The sequence below is a fragment of the Leptonychotes weddellii genome, chromosome 5 (assembly GCF_054177405.1).
Source record: "Leptonychotes weddellii isolate Sample4059 chromosome 5, ASM5417740v2, whole genome shotgun sequence".
In the NCBI taxonomy this organism is placed as follows: domain Eukaryota; kingdom Metazoa; phylum Chordata; class Mammalia; order Carnivora; family Phocidae; genus Leptonychotes; species Leptonychotes weddellii.
Window position 1 is genome coordinate 152,050,964 of NC_138373.1, and position 13,270 is coordinate 152,064,233.

The following is a 13,270-nucleotide window of genomic DNA, read 5'->3' on the forward strand; positions in this document are numbered from 1 at the left end:
TGTCAAATTGGTTGCCTCTGGAGAGGGAACCACGCAGCTGAAGGCCAGGGTGGGAGGGAGATTTGCATTTCACTGCATTCCCTTTTAAATTTTATACCATGCACATGGATCGCCTATTTTAGGTTTTATAAGCTAAACTCATCTATAATTGCAATCACAGGGTTTCCACGAATCCTATCAGGGGCGCTATTGGCCACCCCACGTCAAGAACTGCTCCTTGAGGGTACTTCTCCATTACCTCCCAACGTCTTCCATCCTCACCAGGGATCCCAAACAGCTCCCTGCCTTCCCTAAACCATGCTCATACCCCTGAGAACAGTCAGTGGGGGGAAAAGAGGAAATTCCCTTCATCAAGAGGAAAAAGAGGGCGCCTGGGTGGCTCAGATGGTTAAGCGTCTGCCTTCGGCGCAGGTCATGATCCCGGACTCCTGGGATCGAGTCCCGCATCGGGCTCTCTGCTCAGCGGGGAGCCTGCTTCTCCCTCTGACCCTCTCCCCTCTCATGCTGTTTCTCGCTCGCTCGCTCTCTAAAAAATAAATAAAATCTTTAAAAAAAAAAAAAAAGAGGAAAAAGAAAAATAGAGATTGGGTCTCGTTTGTCTCCAGAACTGACCACAAGGGTTAGATAGAAATCTAATCTTCAAGAGCCACGGTCTAGCTCAAAGAGCACAGGTCTGTTAGCAGTCTTGGTGACTCTGGTGAAGTGCAGGAACACCACTCACTGGGAACCAGGACTGGCCACTGAACCAACAGAATGACCACCAACCTCAAACCTTGATGCTGCCCTGTGATCTTCTGTTTTTTTTTTAAAGATTTTACTTATTTATTTGAGAGAGAGCATGGGGGGCGGGGGCCCGCGGGGAGAAGCAGACTCTCTGCTGAGCATGGAGCCTGATCTGGGGCTCGATCCCAGGACTCCGGGATCATGACCTGAGCTGAAGACAGATGCTTAACTGGCTGAGCCACCCAGGCGCCCTGCCCTGTAATCTTCTAGACGACCACCCGACAGCTTCTTGCTCCTCAGACCTCCAGCCCCTCCCCGACAGCGCTCGTGGCTCAGGGCCTTGCTTTCAGGGTCACTGGGAGGACGGAAGCCACAGAAAAGCCCCTCTACCCTGCCCCCCAGCTGACTCACTGCATCCACCCACCTCCTGCAACTGTACTCAGACAAGGATGCCTTTCCTGCAGCTGGTTTGGAAAGAATTGTCTGTGCTTCTAGCAGAAACTCCTCCTCCCTCTCTCACACATCAGTTCTCTCTCTCTCTCCTGGGTCATTCCCATCAGCAAAGATGCTGCAATTTCTCCCACCTTACCAAAAAAACAAAACAAAAATTCTTGATCCCAAGTCCCCTTCCAGCTACCACTGCACTTCTTAAAGAGACTTGTCTGTTTTCTCATCTCTAACTCCTCCCCGCCCCTTGAAATCTTTGTATGGCGATCGTGGTGGACTGCGCGGCCGGCTGGTGGGTTCTAGTGTCTTTGCATGATAGAACGTAAGCTCCACGAGGGCAGGCCCTCTTGTCTGCTCTGCTCACCACCGCATCCCCGGTGCCCAGCGGAAGGCCAGCACTTAGTAGATATTTGATAAAAACGGTTGAATGAACTAATGAGTAGCTTTGGAATGACCCTGCCCGCATGTTTAATATGTAGTGTGTGGACACTTTTGCCAGTCTTGGAGTCACGTATCCAACTCCAATTCGAGGACGAGTGTGTATTTTTCAAACAATCCCCTAACCACTCTCTGCCTCGTCCAAAATATTTTCTTCGAGGTATGGCTGCCATGGAGCATGCCCCATTCCTTTACCCAGCCCCATTACATTCCCTACACAAGGCAAGCTGTGGTGGTCTCTTGTTCGGCCCTGGGGCCAAGCACGGCAGACGCTCTGGAATGATCTCCAGGGAGTTGGCGGCCGGAAACCCTCTGCTTCGAGCCCCTCACCGCCCAGCCACGCTTCCCCTGCAGTGTCAGGTCTGGAATAAGGACATCCCTCCTTCCACTCCTGTCTGGAGGTCAGGTTCCTAAATTCTAGAGAGCACGGGATTGCTCACAAAGGACTCCCAAGCCTGTCGGGACTTCCCCCTTAAAGGGACACACGCACTAGCCTTCCAGAGGCGGCGCGCGAGCAGCCGCCTTGGAGGAATGGGACCTGTCCCAGTCGGGGCTGCTGAGTGATTGCAAACACGCATTTGCGCTCTTCTGTGGTTGAGAGGTTTCTGGCCTCCTGCCCTGAGGCTGTAGCCTCTGTTTGGCAGCGCTTGGCCGTTTGCACGTTGCCAGGCCACCTGCCCTGACTGTCCCCGGAAAGAGGAGTTCCTCCTCCGTTCCTTCTTTTCCACGGTAAAGATGATTTTCCTGGATTTGGGGGAGGGCCCGGGAGCTGGCCGTGTAGACGCCGCTCTCTGGCAGCTGCTAGCCTGGCTCCACACCACCGAGACCACCAGGGCCCCTGGGCTCTGAGGGGGCCCACGGAGCTCTCAGTCTGGATTCCTGGCTTCGGTCCCCCAGCGCCTGAAGGGGTTCCTGTCCTCCTGGCACATCATCTGTCCCCTGCAGTTCTTTCCTGGTGACATCCCTCACAGAGCTGCCAGCAGGCGGCTGCTTCCCGCAGTGAGTCACTCCCACACTGTCCCATTTTGGTGCAGTGGCACATTTCCATGATCCAGGTTTTCCTAGCGCGAGAGAGACTTCTCCTGGAGGGAAGGAACAAAGGGGGCGCGTCAGGGGAACACTCACTTGCCTTGCCTGAAAACTGCCGAGAGCATATGTTTGGTTTCCGAGGTCCTGGCCCCTCCTCTGTCTCTTTCTGCACTCTGCTGGCCAGAGTCCCCAGCCTTCATCCCTTTGGGTCATCTCTTCTCCCCTTCTCCTTCCAATCACTCTGGCATCTCACCAAGATTCTCTGGTTTTGTCTCATCCAATAGATGGTTTCATGAAGGTCTCTCGCGACACCAGGCAGAGAACTTACTTATGGGCAAGGAGGTTGGTTTCTTCATCATCCGGGCCAGCCAGAGCTCCCCAGGGGACTTCTCCATCTCTGTCAGGTACTGGCCATTCCCAACCCAGACTGCTAAAGCCATGAGGTGATCTCTTGAATGTGACCTATTGCTCAGGAACATGGTGGCCAAGGGACCCAGGCATCTTGTCAACTGGGATGCCATTCATCTCCTTCCCATGATGCATATATATATAAATCCTGAGTACGCTGGTTTGTGGCCAAATTACATATATGTTCTGCCTCCCCCTCTAGCCCAAGTGCTTCTGGAAGGACAGGATCTTTATCTATTTCACCTTTGTGTCTTGAACAGCGCCTTATAACCAGCAGGCGTTCAGTGAGTATTTGTGCAAGGAAATGGGGCAGGAGAAGGAAGGGAGAATTCCCAATTGTCCACATCTGTCTTGGGGTTTAAATCTGAACCTTTCCTTCTACTACTGATATATGTCTGAAGAAGGCTCAGAGGAAAATTAAAATCCCAAGTCATTGTTGTAGGTGGTTGCATAAAAAGAAGGGCCAGCTCAGCACACTGTAATGCAGCAAACTCATAGCGACAGATCTGAGCCGAGGAGGGCTGGGGTGAGGGACGGTAGCAGCAAAATCTCGCTAATGTGCAGCACCCGGGAGGAAATGAGTCAGTCCGGGCATAAACATGACACAGCCCCACACTCAGAAACCCCAAGTCTGAGCGCACTGCATGTGGTCAGCATATCTGGGATCGCAAGTCACATATCAGGCATGGTGACCACATGTGAAAGTGCACAAATTAATGCTGATATCCGTACAGGAGGAGACGTGACAACCTGTGCAGTGGAACCTACTGTCAAGTTCATTGAACTTGTTCACTGAAATGTTGGTCTAGATTATTCAATACACATTGAAAGGCATCTAGCTTCCGTGCTTTAAGTGCGTAAATCCAATCTCGGGTAACGAACTGAGACCACTTCACTATTTAGGAAGAATGGATATTTTATTTTATTTTATTTTTAAAGATTTTATTTATTTATTTGAGAGAGAGAGAATGAGAGAGAGAGAGAGAGCACATGAGAGGTGGGAGGGTCAGAGGGAGAAGCAGACTCCCTGCCGAGCAGGGAGCCCGATGCGGGACTCGATCCCGGAACTCCAGGATCACGACCTGAGCCGAAGGCAGTCGCTTAACCAACTGAGCCACCCAGGCGCCCCGAAGAATGGATATTTTAAGGACTAGGTAGGGAGGACTTATGAATAATGGGTCAACCATTTGTATGCACGTGCACCTCTAAAGCGCTCAAGAATAGCTTGGTCTCATTAACATGGCCCTTGTAATCTTGCTTAAAATCTTAATTTTCCTTAACTAAAACTTTTCTTTTTTCACAGTTTAGGCAACAGGAAATTTTAGCTCAGGCCAATACTGATGTATCACGAATTCTAAATTTGTCAGGTCTTAATGCAATTTTGCTCTATTAATAAATGTTACAGTCAAACCTCTTTTTTAAGGGCCCTGATTACAGATTGGACCAGGTAAATGGTTACATTGAAGGGCATCTCTTGGTGCCTCTGCTTTGCATGAAGTGCACTGTGGCTTTTCAGCTAGGAATCATGGTTTATATTTCCTCCACTAAGGTGAATTCTCCAAGACGGTCAGCCTTGACTTCTGCCACAGTCTCTCCCTACTGTTGAGGCGCTGCAGCCTCTTGTGATTATTACCATAATCGTTACTACATCTTCTGCAGAAATGTAGCCTAATATGTTCCAAAGCAGATCATTTTTATTTATTTATACATCTGCCTTCTATCATGCAAAGATAATTAAGAGCCAATTGTAGTTCTATCACTTAGCATTTGTTAAGGGTCTGAAACACTAGATTTTAGAGTCTGGAGCCCTGAGTTTTATCCCTTTTTCTTCCCCTCTTAGAACTTGAGACAATGGTGCAGCCACTCTCTCTCTCCATGGGCCCAGAGGTCCGGGTACAAGCCTGACATCCATCCTCTCAGGTTATGAGAGAGAGAGGGTTAATGTTTCTCACTCTGAGTTCTTTGACTAAGAGGTGGTGGATGAATAATTATATCACAAGAATATTTCCTCCTCCACACACAGATGTGAGGAGTAATGACTATGAATTAAGCCATGTGTTGTTAGAGTGAAGAAAGCATCTGTTAATGGCCACCACCAAGGGGAAGACCATGCAGTGATTGCAGAGTGTCAGTTCCTAGACCAGAGCAGTCAAGCAGAGGTCCCTGTATGGGTTCACCTGGCCATGAGCACGGGCTAGCACATAAGATGAGACTGAAGATCAATCAAAATTCCCATCCCCTCTGAACACAGACCACTGAATCCATCCTTAAGAAACCTGCACTAACCTTCAGAGGTATCTTCACTCCCCAACTCTCTTTAAATTCTTGACCTTTCTGTCGGATCAGGCAATTGGTATCATTAGTTTATTTTTAGATATAAATGTATGTCTGTTTGATGAATAAACTTGACATCGAAAAGAGAATGCCTTGGTGATGGGGAAAGACTGGAGCTGTTAGTAAAGGCCAAGCTTCCCCTTTCCAGATGAGTAAAGTCCAATTTCTCCATCTCTAATACAAATACTTCCCATCACTGTGATTCCAGCTTGTGTCAAAAGGTGCCGACCTAAAAGAAGCTGGCATGTGTACATGGTGTGACAGGCTCAATTCACCGGACTGGAATCAGAGAGCCAGGGTTCTTGCCTTAGCTCTGGCAATCACTCACGGTGACCTTGGCCAAGCCCCTCTGCCAATCTGAGCCTCAGCATCCTCATCGGTAACATGGAGACAAGGCTAAACAATCTCAGAAGTCCTTTCCAATTAAAACACTACATTGCTGTATAACACTTTTCTCCCCAAAAGTTCAAAATGCTTTGTAACCTTATTTATGCACAACATAAGCCAAGACCAAGAGATCTCCATTAAGTAGAAAACCAAGTGGGACAAATTTCTCAAGATGGTCTCTTACTGTCCAGAGCTAGTTTATGGGCTTAAAAGAGCTGGTTCAAAGTATTTCTGATAATGGAAAGATAACATGGGTGAAAAACCTCTCCCCTCTGAGTCTTGGCAGAGTCCTTGGCATCGTACAGGACGCAGGGGTTGCCACGTTTCAAACAAACATTTGTAAAAAGTCCTTGACCTGGTGGTCGCTGAAGCTCTTGGACATTTTTTTCTTATAAAAGGTTGGCTCCAGCGTCGGAAGACAGATTATCTTCTGCTGATGTAAAAATCCCTTCTAATGCCACCTGTGTCCTGAGCGGTCCCTCTCACAAATCTCCCCCTAGAGTTTGACTGAGCCAGCCCACCCGCCCTGTGATGGGCAGGCACTCACATCCCCTTTCCTGCCCCAGTGGAACTCCAGCATCACTGGATGCAGTCAGCCCGGGGGGTGGGGACATCGTCACCATGTAATATACAACTTGGATTCGCCCCGATCTCTAGGCATGAGGATGATGTTCAGCACTTCAAGGTCATGAGAGACAACAAGGGTAATTACTTCCTGTGGACAGAGAAGTTTCCGTCTCTAAATAAGCTGGTGGACTACTACAGGACGACTTCCATCTCCAAACAGAAGCAGATCTTTCTGAGGGATAGAACCCGAGAGGATCAGGTATGCCTCAGGCCCCGATCAGCCCCAGTCCGCAGATTTTAGGCAGCATGAGTCCTATATGATCCATCAAGACAATGCATTTGATGATATGTCCCCTGAGTATTCTGGAAGACAGAATAAGTCCAAGGTCAGACCTCAGTTAAAATCATCTTCTAACACTTCCCAGCCATGTGATTTGGGAAACTTGTCTGATCCTGTTTCCTGATCCATAAAACTGGAGCAATGTGATACCTAGCTCATAGATGGTGGTGAAGGTTAGAGAAGATAACATATCCCCTTCCCTGGCGTCCCTCCTAGAAGTGCTACAAGCATGCCACAAACATTAGCTCTTAACAGTGGATGCTTTGTTACTATAGATATTAGTACATCGCAGTTTCAGCCTAGCTCAGGAGTTGCTCAAAGCTGAAGGCCAGGGGGCCCCACGCAGGGATGTTGGAGAGCAGCCTAGAGTCCAAGACTAAGGTAGCAGGTAGAGCCTTGTCACAGACAGGGAGGTTGGGGCTGTTGGAGGAAAAACTGGACCTGGAATTCTTGCTCTTGGAACAGTGTGGAAAACAGAGTATTATTTTACTAGAAAATGCATCAGACAAACCTAGCTCTTTTTTTTTTAAGATTTATTTATTTATTTTAGAGAAAGAGAGAGCGCTCAAGAGTAGGGGGAGGGGCAGAGGGAGAGAGAAAGAACCTCAAGCAGACTCTGAGCTGAGCATGGAGCCTGACGTAGGGCTCAACCCCACGACCCTGAGATCATGACCTGAGCTGAAACCAAGAGTCCAAGTTAAGAAACCTTTCAGAGTATCAGATTTCTCATCTGGAGAATGGAGAGAATACAATACCTCCCTGCCTGGGCTGTTGTAAGGATTAAATGAAATAATATGGTGATAGCACTTGCCATAGAGTCTGGACAATAGTAGGCACCAAGGAAATGCTAACGTGCCTCCCATAAGAAAATTCACACACACACACACACACACACACACACAATGTATAAAATACCTTTCAAAGGAAACAACATCGTTAAAAGAAAGAGATGGGTATTCTAGAAAGAAGCATTCTCTGGAGTAGTTAAAATAGTTGAAATCCCTGGAACAAGTTATTTGAAAAGGCATTGAGGCTTTCAAATCAACAGGTGCTCTGGAGAAGTAGAGAAAACCATTTCAGGGAATTGGTTGATTGTAAGCCTGAGAAGTGACAGTCCTAGGAGAAAAGGGCATACCAGCAAGTGCACATAAAAGTTCAGAAAGAAAAACAAAGGTTAACTAAGACTTTGTGAATTATTTTAACCAAGAAACAGAGGTATTAATTTAGCAGGATGTGCATGCAGAGAGAAAAGAGGTAGCGTAAAATGCATTAAACTGGGGAGCGCCTGGGTGGCTCAGTCAGTTAAGCGTCTGCCTTCGGCTCAGGTCATGATCCCGGGCTCCTGAGATCGAGCCCCGCATCGGGCTCCCTGCTGGGCGGGGGGCCTGCTTCTCCCTCTCCCACTCCCCCTGCTTGTGTTCCCTCTCTCGCTGTCTCTCTCTCTGTCAAATAAATAAATGAAATCTTTAAAAAAAAAAATGCATTAAACTGGATTAAACGAGTTCATATTTGTAAAGCACTTCGAACAGCGCCTGGCATGTATGAAGCCCAGGCCCTGTGTAACTTGTTTGTGAAATAAAAATAACGAGAAAGTACCTCGAGTCACACGGTCGTGGTACCATTAAGCAGAAAGGCCGTGCTCCTTCCCAGCGTGCCTGGCGGCAGGCCTGGTTTCCATGGTGCCACAAGAGGGCTGCTGTCTGGGGCTCTATCACCAGGCTATAAGTGACAGTTCAAAATCAGGCAAAGTCAATGGCCGAGCTTATCGGGAGGGTAGGATGTCCGGCGGTGGGGCAACAGGCGATAAGGAGGGGTGGCATTGTGTCAGTAAAATAGAATATTGAAGCTTGATTGCAGAGAGGAAAACAAGCCCACTAGGAAGGGACTCGATGCGTAGCCCGTGGAAAGTGAACCAGAGACCCGGAGTCCCCAACCCGGGAGAATCTGAGAACGTGGAGACCATTTCTGCAACCACGAGGGGCCGAGACATCGGCTCTCTTGAGGCTGCCCGCGGGCCTTCGGCTGTCTCTTGGAGAGGTGGTTGGGCAAACTGCCAGAAAGCGGGGCGTAGGGGGGTGGGGGGCCGGGAGATGCGGGAGGAGGGTGGATCTGCATCATCTTCATCATTCTCTCCCAGGGTCACCGGGGCAACAGCCTGGACCGGAGGCCCCAGGGAGGCCCACACCTCAGTGGGGCTGTGGGAGAAGAAATCTGGCCTTCGATGACGCGGAAGCTGTCGGGCCGCCCAGCGCCCCCTCCCTCGCAGTGCCCCCCAGCGCCCCCAGCACAGCAGCAACGCTACCTGCAACACCCTCATTTCCACCAGGTACCTCAGAGGAATGGAGTGGGCGCCGTGAGGTAGGGAAGAGGACCTGCTCTCCTCAGCCCAGGGCTCAGGCCAGCCTGTCCCCATGGCCACTGAGCACGTGGAAAACCCCCACAAAGCCAGATGCAACCAGAGCAAACAAAGGCTTGGGGGGCTGTTGTGGTCCTGGGACCGTGGGGAGGAGCATCTCAGGCCCGGCCTCGTGACGGCTCGCAGAGTTCGTGAAGAAGACCCGGGACCTCCCAACTGGCAGCAATATGATAAAATGATATGGGAACTGCTCTTGGCACAGAAGTCCCTGCAAATTCATTGGCTCCCTGCCTGAACACACGCACGCACGCACACACACACACACACACACACACACATACACACATACACACAGTGAGCCGTTGCTTCGTTTTCCTGTCAGCGCACTTCCAAATCTATTCATGCCCCTTAACCCATCTGGCTGTGGAGATCCACAAGAAAAACGGATTAACACCGGCAACAGAGCCTTGCTTATTTATTTATTTGTCTCCTGCCTTGCTCCAGATGGGATTTGGGGCCGCTTACCGAGATGGACAATACAGCCAGATGACATCATTCCTAAATTCCTTAGTAGGGCACACAAAGCCCTTTGTGAGCTGCCCATATCTGTTTCCCCAGCCTCATCTGCTGCTGCCTCGCCCTAAACCCACCCCCCTCCGACCCTCCACCTCCCCCACTCCCTGAGCAAACACACATTCCAGCAACACTGCACTATCTTTAGTTACCAAAACGGTCAATTGTGTTTTCTCTCATAACCTGGGGGCTTTTTATATGCTATTTCCTTTGCCTAAAATGCCCTTTCCTGGCTGATCCTTCTCCTCCTCTAAGCTACAGTTCAAGTATCACCTCCTCTAGGAAGACTTCTCTGATTACCCTGGCAGACTTAGACCTTCTCTCAGCTCGCTTATCACTTAAATGTGTATGGTTCCCCCTCTAAACTGACGATCCACGAAGACAAGGCCCTTTTCTTTCCAGCTACATATCCCCAGTGATTAGGACAGTACTAGACACATGGCAGGTGCCTGATAAATATTCTTTGAATGAATGAAATCTGGCATTGTCTTCACAGTCAAAGGTCCCTTTGCCACCCTTCCCCCTTTCTCCCACCCCTGGGGTTTATCAGCAGCAGCACGTGTTCTTGGAACACTGGGGCTGTGTCTGTGGCCTCTGAGCAAGGCAGCGGGGGGCCTGCCGGGGATGTGGTGTGGTGACAGGTCCTCTGTTGCGTGTGTTTCCAGGAACGCCGAGGAGGCAGCCTTGACATAAACGATGGGCACTGTGGCATTGGCGTGGGCGGCGACACGAACCCGGCCCTCATGCACCGGAGACACACAGACCCCGTGCAGCTCCAAGTGGCCGGGGTACGTGAACTTTCCCTCCCTGGGCTCGATGAAGGCAGCCAGAGGGGCACTTAGAGAAATGGTTGGTCCTCCAGGGCAGAGGCAAGCCGCTCAGAGCTCAGAATGGAGGTGGTGGGAGCCCAGCGAGCCATGGGGGGAGGAGTTCCCGGGCAGGGCCGATGCCGGTCTGTTGTTCTGTCTGGCCGCCGGGCCTTGCCCCGTCCTCATGGTTTTTGGCTCTGGCTCTGGCCGAGGGAGATCTGTTGCCTTTTTCCTCGTGCCGCATCGGCCTCGGCTGCGCTAGCACGGAGGGCTGTTAGTTTGGGCACGCTGCCATCCTGTCACCTGGAGAGAGTGAAAAGACCACCTAGTGATGTAGGGAGAGTAGCTGTCAAGGATTCTCCTGGGGCCTCAGAGACTAACATCTCTGTCGGTGAAAGTCCTGAGTCTCAAGAGCGGCTCGGCTGAGTTCTGGTAACTCCACGCCCCGGGCTGTGCAGTGGGGTCTGCTGCCCGTCACAGTGGGGTTCGGGAGGTCTCCGGAGAGCCAGACGTCCGCCTTCAGGGCAGGCTGCTCACCGAGGACTTCATCTTGCTGCGGGGGCCAGCAGGACCCCTCCTGCGCCACAGCGGCTCCGAAGGCCCCCCGGCCCTGGCTCAGCGGGCCCCTTCTGTGCTTCCCCCGACAGCGAGTGCGGTGGGCCCGGGCGCTGTACGACTTCGAGGCCCTCGAGGACGACGAGCTGGGGTTTCGCTGTGGAGAGGTGGTCGAGGTCCTGGACAGCTCCAACCCGTCCTGGTGGACCGGCCGCCTGCACAACAGACTGGGCCTCTTCCCTGCCAACTACGTGGCGCCCATGATCCGATGAGGCCCTTCCGGGGGGTCAGAGGCTTTTGTGTGAAGCTGCCTGCAGGAGAGGGGGCAAGGAAGAGAAGCGGGAACTATCCACGCATACGGATATATGTGTGTACGCGCACACGCACGCCTACGCCTCTGTGTACACGCATTTTCTAATAGTAATTTATTGGCGATTTCATTGGTTACTTAGTTGATATGAAAGGAAGTCAGGTGAGAATGATATTCATCCTTGTTTTTCTGCTCCCCTCAGCGGTGTGTGGAAGGCAGTGGGAAAGCTGGCTGGTGGGGAGGGGCAGAGACATGAAACGCAAATTCTTCCCGCCCCTAAGATGGCCCTGCTTCCTCCTGGCCTGGGGAATGTTCACCAAGAGTAACCCAGCGGAGAGCCACACCCCGGGCTTGGACGAGGAACCACAGGGTGGGGCTGGACTCGGTGGGGCATGTTTGAGCTCACCTCCAAGCCCTACTCACCTTGAGGGTTTGCAGGGCAGCTTCCCTCCTGCTCTGCAAGGGTGGGCACTGCTGGGTTGAGAATAAAGGTGCCTCCCCACAGGGCTGAGCTGGGAGCAGGAAGGGCCAAGAAGGCGGGACTGGACTGGAGCAGCAGGTGTTGCGAAGCCTGGGCAAGGCTGGCTTCACCTCCCTCCAGTGAGTGTTCCTCGGCTAGTCCTCTTCCCCGAGGCTGACCTGGAGGAACGGAGACCCCGAGGAGCCAAGCACTGGGAGACGGAGGGATTTTCACAAATCCCCAGTGGCTTACTTGGGAGTAACCTCTGTTTCCTGGGATACCAAGAAAGCAGCGTCTGAGACTCTGTAAAATGCTTAGAGAAGCCCCGGCTGAGAAAGCTGGATTTTAGAGCCATTATTTTATGGCGACAGGGTGTCTCTTTGGGTCTCTATTTGTTTCCCCATGTTTTGAGGATGCCTTGCCCAGTGGCACGGAGAGCAGCCCGCTCCACAAGAGCGTTGATTCGCTATTGTTGATGGGTTGATTGATTGGCTGAGCATGACCCTGGGTGGGAGCCAGCTTTGCAATGAGCTTCCTGTTGGATTTGGCTGTTGAGCCACTGCTGACAGCCCCCCCCCAACACACACACCCAATACCTGCATGTGGGGCCGCTATCTCTCCTGCCACCTCACAATAGAATTGTGTTTCCCTTGGGGGTGTGGGTGGGGACTGGCCAGGCTGGGGAGCAGAGACACCAGAGAAGGAAACTCAGTGTTTTGGTGGAGGCCGGGAGCAAACACGTCTGCACCAAGGGCCCTGAGAAGAGGGTGTGTGTGTGTAATGAGACCGAAATGAAAGGGTGGGGTACCCATGTTGGTGAGGGAGCATGGAGGGTGAGGTGGGCTCGTTCCTTTGTCTTCTCCCCCAGCCCTTCCTGCTCTAAGGAGTGACGGCGGCAGCCATTATGGAGGGTGATAGGAGAAGAAGAGTTTCTACTCAGAAGTAACTGTCAGTGTGATGTAGGCTGTGTCCCTTTGACTCTGAATTCTATGATTCTGTGATCCCTGTGTTGTCTTTAGAGAGGAAGGGAAAAAGAAGGCGCTCTGTGGTGAGTCTTGGGGGGGAAGAGAAAATAGCCCTGAGAGGCGGGGGGAGTCGAGCGAGAGTGAGGAGGGTCTGGCACGCAGCCTTTAGAAATGACAGCACGGAAAGGGAAAGGGGGCAAAGACATTTCAAAAGATCAAGGAGCAGCGTGAGAGGGACAAAGGGAGGGAGAGGAGGCAAGACGTTAAGTGGGGCAGGTGAGGAAGACATGGGAGTAGGAGTCAGCGAGCAGATAAGCACGGGAAGGAGGGACGGAGCAGGTGCGGAAGGAGGAATTAGAGCAGAGACGTGAGCGCTGGGGAAGGCAGGGGCGAAGGCACCACGAGGATGAAGACAAAAGAGCAGGGAGAAAGAAAAGCAAGGCAAAGAAGACCTAAAAGCTATTTTGGTGCTAGGTAATGTGAACACGTTACAGTAAATAAAAGCCAAAAGTGATGTTTGATTTTACAGTATTTACAAACCATATGCTTTAAACAGCCCACAAACCTCA

General features: G+C 51.3%; 1 protein-coding gene across 2 annotated transcripts in view; it reads left to right on the plus strand.

Moving 5' to 3' along the window:
* The window catches only part of GRAP2 (GRB2 related adaptor protein 2), a 63,084-nt gene extending 49,814 nt beyond the window's left edge, over positions 1-13,270 (plus strand). For both annotated transcript variants that reach the window (XM_081822521.1, XM_081822522.1), the window contains exons 4-8: positions 2,922-3,041; positions 6,424-6,592; positions 8,811-8,999; positions 10,268-10,390; positions 11,059-13,270. In XM_081822521.1, the coding sequence (XP_081678647.1) occupies positions 2,922-3,041; positions 6,424-6,592; positions 8,811-8,999; positions 10,268-10,390; positions 11,059-11,238 (781 nt within the window). In that variant the 3' untranslated portion in view covers positions 11,239-13,270. The remainder of the gene's footprint in view (positions 1-2,921; positions 3,042-6,423; positions 6,593-8,810; positions 9,000-10,267; positions 10,391-11,058) is intronic.